Source organism: Sorex araneus, chromosome 4 (assembly GCF_027595985.1).
Source record: "Sorex araneus isolate mSorAra2 chromosome 4, mSorAra2.pri, whole genome shotgun sequence".
Classification (NCBI taxonomy): domain Eukaryota; kingdom Metazoa; phylum Chordata; class Mammalia; order Eulipotyphla; family Soricidae; genus Sorex; species Sorex araneus.
In genome coordinates, this window is record NC_073305.1 from 158,141,405 (window position 1) to 158,147,789 (window position 6,385).

The 6,385-nt window shown below is 39.9% G+C and overlaps 1 protein-coding gene across 1 annotated transcript in view; it reads left to right on the forward strand.

Moving 5' to 3' along the window:
• Positions 1 to 2,284, forward strand: part of ENPP1 (ectonucleotide pyrophosphatase/phosphodiesterase 1) — an 86,204-nt gene extending 83,920 nt beyond the window's left edge. Inside the window, exon 25 of the mRNA XM_055136174.1 lies at positions 1,657 to 2,284. Coding sequence (XP_054992149.1) covers positions 1,657 to 1,827 — 171 coding nt within the window. The 3' untranslated portion in view covers positions 1,828 to 2,284. The remainder of the gene's footprint in view (positions 1 to 1,656) is intronic.
• Positions 2,285 to 6,385: the final 4,101 nt, after the last annotated feature.

Consider the following 6,385-nt stretch of genomic DNA (forward strand, 5'->3'; position numbering starts at 1 on the left):
AAAGATTTTATACTCTTAGCAACTTTCATTTCCTTCTTAGATCTCATGTTAGCTAAGATTTTATTACCAAACCAAAAATAAAATTGGTTTTTATTACTTTTTCCAATCCTTTTTTCCAGTGCAAATTGTGAAGAGAATTAATTCTCTTAAGATCTAGTGTTTAATACATTTACATGTATCATTACATCTGATGCTCCTAAAAAAAAAATAAGGAGGTACAGATAAAGGTATCAGTACTCAGGTATTTAACAACTTGCCATAGTTTACTTGGTAAGGTAATTATAGAACCAGGGCATGTGTTTGTTTCTTCACAGTAGTCTATATATTCTGTTCACAGTTCCCTGCCTTCTGGTACTGTTTGCCAACACTTTTTTTTTATGTTTTTTAATTGAGACACCGTGAGAACAGTTGCAGGGCTTTCAGGATCAAATCTCAGTCATACAATGATCAAACACCCATCCTTTCACCAGTGCACATGATTCACCACCAAGAACCCCAGACACCCTCCCTCCCTCTCCCCCTCTGCCTTTGTGGCAGATGATTTTCAATTAATTCTCTCATTGCTATGATAACATTCAGTTTTTGACCGAAAACTCACCATCATTATTTGGAGTTTTCTCCCCAACAGTCAGACCTGTCAGAATGGCGTCATTAGATTGTATGTTTTCTGTTGTTGATAACAATGAGCATATGCTGTTGCACAGTCGTGAAATTGGTCGCCCAGTTTTGGGATTCTGGTATTAAGTCCAGAGGTATTTCTGCCAGCAGCCGCTGCATTCCGAGATTGGTTTGTGTGCCTCTGGAATCATGGCTGTTCAGGAGTGGGGGAGCTGTGCGTGGGAGGCCACTGGGGTCTCACTAGGGCAGGATGCAGGGCAGGTTCTGCCCCCCCCCCTCCATTTTGAGATTCCCCATGCATCCCATCATTGCAAGCTCCTACCTCTCTGTCCAATTGGCACTAAACAGTGGTAGTCACCATGCTGCCGAGAGGGGAAAAGGATGAGACAAAAACCCTTTCCCTCCCGGGCCTGCATGGGACCATAGTTTAGTTCAAAGTCCACGAGTGGAGCTGCCAGCAGCCTCTGGGTTTCTGTGCCTCTGGTATAATGGCCGCTCAGGGGTGGTGAAGCTGTTCCTGAATGTCTTCTTTGGATATTAGGAAAAGTTGCATGGCCGTGCGGTTTGGAGAGATATCCCAGTCCCTCCCACAAACTGGAGCCGTGTTAGTAGAAGCTCAGTGTCACCGGGACTCCATCTGGAGAAGGCGGGGACTCTGCACCTTCTCCGTCTGGCGTCCTGGTGTTGTTGGCCCGGTCTGAGGTCCGGAGCATTCTCTGGCTTGTGGTGCTGCCTTGCCAACACTTTTAAACCCAACACTATTGACGTTTCTTATACCAATTCAATACATGAGCTTCTTTCACAGTATATTTTTTCCTAAATATTATGTATCTAATGAAACACATAGGGTATATAGTACATGATGAGCTAAACAAAGCCGGAATTAAATCTAGTAAACCTTGGGGCATCTGTCATTTGGGAGCCTGAATATCAGAACTGAATAAAGTGGGGGAGATGGGCACCTCGTAGGAAAAATTAACTGATTACTCTTCATGACTTCTTTTCTTCCTTATTCTCCCCTTCCCCGCTCCATAGCAGCATGGAAAGCGTGAATCTTCATGGGTTGAAGAATTATTGAGATTACACAGAGCTCGAGTCACAGATATCGAACACATCACCGGACTCAGCTTCTATCATGAAAGAGAAGAGCCAACTTCAGAAATTTTAACGTTGAAAACATACTTGCCAACCTTTAATCAAGAAGACTGATATGTTTCGAATTACAGAACATACATGCCACAAATCTTTGGAAAGAACTTTCTATTTTATATGGTCTTCTGTTCACGCTATCGCATTGTTTGGAAACTATCAACCAGAGTTAGAACTGGGCATCCTCTGTGATCACTACCGTCTCAGGGAAATCTGTGGCCTCCGCATAACGATAGGAGAAAGCTCCTATTGAGTCTTACACATGTTTGTATGTGTGAGCACTGTATGTGTTGTTCAAGTTTAGGAAATAAAGACACATCATACTAAAACTGCACTTCTACCTCTTTAAGGGCAGAAGTAGCTGTGAATTTTGTCTGGAAACCAGATATTTGAAAAATAGATAATTGGTACAGACTAGTAAACATTGGACTAATAAATAAGATTAGAAGAGCCCATGTTACATTAGTATCTTCAAAATAATTTGAGATTCTGGATTTATTTTAACATAAAATTTTATATTTTGTAAAAACAAGCTCCAGTCCTATGGTTAGGGCATTTGCTTTGCACACAGCCGAACTGGGTTTGATTCCTCCATCCCTTTTGGAGAGCCCGGCAAGCTACCGAGAGTATGCCGCCCACACGGCAGAGCCTGGCAAGCTACCTGTGGCGTATCGATATGCCAAAAACAGTAACAACAAGTCTCACAATGGAGATGTTACTTGTGCCCACTTGAGCAAATCGATGAACAATGGGATGACAGTAAAAACAAGTAAAATTTTTTTTGAGGTCCTATTTTTATCTTTTCTATATACTCCTTTAAAAGATAAAATGTATAATACTGTGCATCTTTTACTTATGATTGAATGTATCCACATGGAATGACTCCAACAAGCTATACTTTGAGGATTTGGGGATTGAGTATATCTGTTATAAAAATTAAATGAATAGGATTAGAAGAGCTCATGTTACATTATTGTCTTCACAAGAACTTGAGATTTTGGATTCTTTTAACATGAAATTTTATTCTTTTGGTTTTAAGCAAAAAAAAAACCAAAAATATTGAGGTCTTATTTCTATCTTTTCTGTATAATCTCTAAATAGTCAATGTATAATACTGTGCATCTTTTGATTATGATCAAATGTATTCAGATTTTGTAACTCTGACAAGCCAAACTTTGAGGGAGAATTTGTGTAGTGTGTATATCTGTTAAAAAGTTCAAATCATATTTGTTTAAAAAAAATTATATCCTATTCACTGATGGCTCTTCAAAACCTCTTACAAAACTTTAAAATCAGTTTTAGATTCCTAAAAATGTGTCTTGATAAAATTTTATCAGTACATGCTGATGCATTTTTCATGAGACTATAAAAACGTTTTTCTCTGTCACAAAAGTGGTCACACCAGCAGAGTTGTACTGCGATGAGTTATTCATTTTGAAGTTTTATTATTTAAAGGGTAAATGTCATCACAGTTCATATCTCTTTGATGGTTGTGATAAGTCAGTCTGTTTTCCTTACTATGTTACAATAATTATCCCCTTTCATCTCAATCTAGGAATTTTCAGAGTTCAGAGGCTGCCTTCCAATTCAGGCTGCCTGTGTCTGACTTAGATACTATACCAAAGATTTGTATTTGTCTTTCATATTATAATTATGCTTATAACCTCAGGACCACAAAGACCTGTTGGTAATACAATTTGCTTCTGGAAATGATTTAATATTTAATAATGTAGGAAGTTACATTGGTGTTTGTTTCACTGCCATGGGTCCCTTAAGTGCAGCACATTTCTCTCTGTAGTTCAAATGAAATAATTTCTGCTACATTAGATTCAGATTTACTGATTCTATTGTTCTAGTTTACTGATTTTGTCCTCTGTCTAATCCATACTGCTGTAGAGCCCATCCAGTGGTTTTTATATTTCAGTTATTATATATTTTTCTAAAATTTCCATTTTTATACCCTTTATTTTTTTTACTGAGAGTATTTATCTTTTTCATAGGCTTTCTATTTCTTACTGAGATGCTCTTTTTTTCTCATTTGTTTTGAGCATATTCATAATTACTTACTGAAGCAATTTCATGTTGACTGCTATATAATCCTTGCCAGATAATTCTGATATCGGCGTTATTCCGATGTTGTTATTTTTGTCTTAGTATTCAGAAAGACTTTCTTGGTTCTTGGTGTGATGAATTATTTTCAACTAAAACCTGGGTGTTTTAGATATTGCTTCACAATTGGATCATATTATAAACCTGTTTGAACTGAATTTCTTTGTCATCACCTTAGCCAGACAGTCGGGGATGCTACGTCCTTATTGGTATGAGTAGGGATTCAGGCTCCCCACTTGGCCATCACTCACATTTAGTTGACAGGGGTCCCCTTTTGTCCCTGAGTAGGGTGGGAATTCAGCTCCTTAGTGCCTTTTTGCTGATGCCTGCCTGTCTGCAAGGTGGGAAGCACATTGTCATCGTATTGCTTTGTGGTCTTCACTGACCTTGTGGTCTGGGTTGACGATGAAGTCTTGATTATCACCTGGTGGAATTGAAATATTCAAATGAGCAGCCACCAACTCAGCTTTCCCAGACTTCCCAGCAAGGGACGTTAGGGACTTGGCTGCAGCCTAGTCAGGGTAGATGCTCAGACTCCCCACTTAGCCTTTGCCCAGGAGGGTGGGGCCATGGTCTTGCTGTGGTCATTGGCGACAGCTGGGCTGTTTTCTCTCTTGCGCAGTATTTTTTGTTCTGGTTCTGTCTTGACAGAACACAAGTCCTCCTTGACACTTCTTTTCGTCTGCCTCTGACGCTTCCAGATTGCTGACTCAGCACCAAGTCTGGATATTTATATGTGCTAAGGAAAATACTTGGCAGATTTCCCAGTGTTCCTCCAGGAGTTTGAGGCCCCCCTCAGCCTGTGGTTTGTTTGTTTTTTTTTAATTTTTGTCTGCACCTTCCAGAATCTTCCCGTATTTGTTTGATGTATGATACTCGAACTTTCAGTCTGCATTTAGCAGAAGAATATCTACTTCTTTGTAGAAGTGTCTCATTGATTTTTATATATTCTTCAAGACACATGCAGACACATACTTTTTTTCCTGTAAAGGCTTTTTTTTTTTTGTCCCCACATAAAGCTTATTGATAGGTCTTAGCTAGAGACAGTTGGCGTCCCGCCCCTTTGTCAAGTGCTGAGAATACAAAGAAAATACAAAGGTCTGCTCCTCAGAGTGTGGACTGAAGAGCAGGTAGCAGAAGGGTGCATGGTCACCTCTGGATGGTCAGGGAGGGAGGGAGGGAAAGAACAAAGGAGACCGGGGTGGAGGGGTAGCTTGAAGTACCAAAAGGGCTTCTCACAATGGCTGATGTTTGGGCTTGAATCTGAAGGAAGAAGTAGGGCTTTGGGTGAATGCGTAAGGAAAGGGCAGTCAAGCATCGGTTAGATACAGTTTTTGGCATTTTCCCATTTAGGCTTCTGATATTTTCTGTAAGTGTGTTACTGTGACAATTTATAATATGAAACTTTCTGTTTTCTTGCTCGGTCATCATCTATTCTAAGGGAACTGTCACACTATAAATATAAAGGAAAAGACATCTACATCTATTTCTACTTAATTAGTTTTATCATTTGCTGTCTTATAGAGTTTTTTTTATTTTTTTTTTGTCTGGAAAGAGAAACTTCCTTGTACTGTTGCATCAATTTAAAATATGTGACTGGTTTCCACTTCCCCAATTTAAATGGTTAATTCATACAGCCGTGTGTGGAAATGCCTTTATCCTACATTTTCCTGTGATGGTTTCCTCACTCCTAGCCACCCCCCAACCCCGACACCTACACTTTTCAAATGCACAGCAAAACCTTCAGCTCTGGTTTTATTTTCAGCTCTAACTTCAGGCCTCTTAAATGAGGTAATTCACTTCCATGCCAAAGTTCATACATAATCATTTATTCATGGCAAAAAAGAAAAGAAGCTGATGGAAGGATTTACTGTAGGAGTAAACAAAGCCGACTTTAGGGAGGAAGGTTTGGGCCCCAGAATAATGAGTAGATTGCCAGAGGACCATGTCGGAACCAGTTAAAGAGACAACACAGGAATGGAGTTTCGGACATTCACTCCCCCACAGGGCGCCATAAGCCTCCCCCTGCCTTTGACTTTGCTCTCTCACTAGCTACGTTCACTGCCTGTGCCTGCTCTGTTAGCTCAGTGCTTATCTATGACAGAACTAGCACTTGAACTTTGAACTAAATGTGGTGATTACACTTCAAGCTGAAGCCTATGACAGCTGTGTGTATTTTGGAAGCACTAAGTAAGATTTTATCATGCCTACCGTCCAAGGACATTTGCCTTGATTTTTTGGTGAATCCGAATTTTATAAGGGGGAAAAAGCATCTACGGCATATATGTGTCTGTAAGCTAAGAGATGTGGATTTGGAAATAAAAGTTGTATCTTCAGACGCTGGCTGCTTTCCTGTGTGTGTGCCCTGGGCGGTTTTTTGACAGAGGACTGGGTGGTGCCGTTTCTTCAGACTGAGTACAACGATTGTGGACAATCAGCACAACTGCATTGTTGGAAAAGTTTAATATCCAAAGTTCATTTTAGGTTCACAGAGTAAACCATTTCTGGT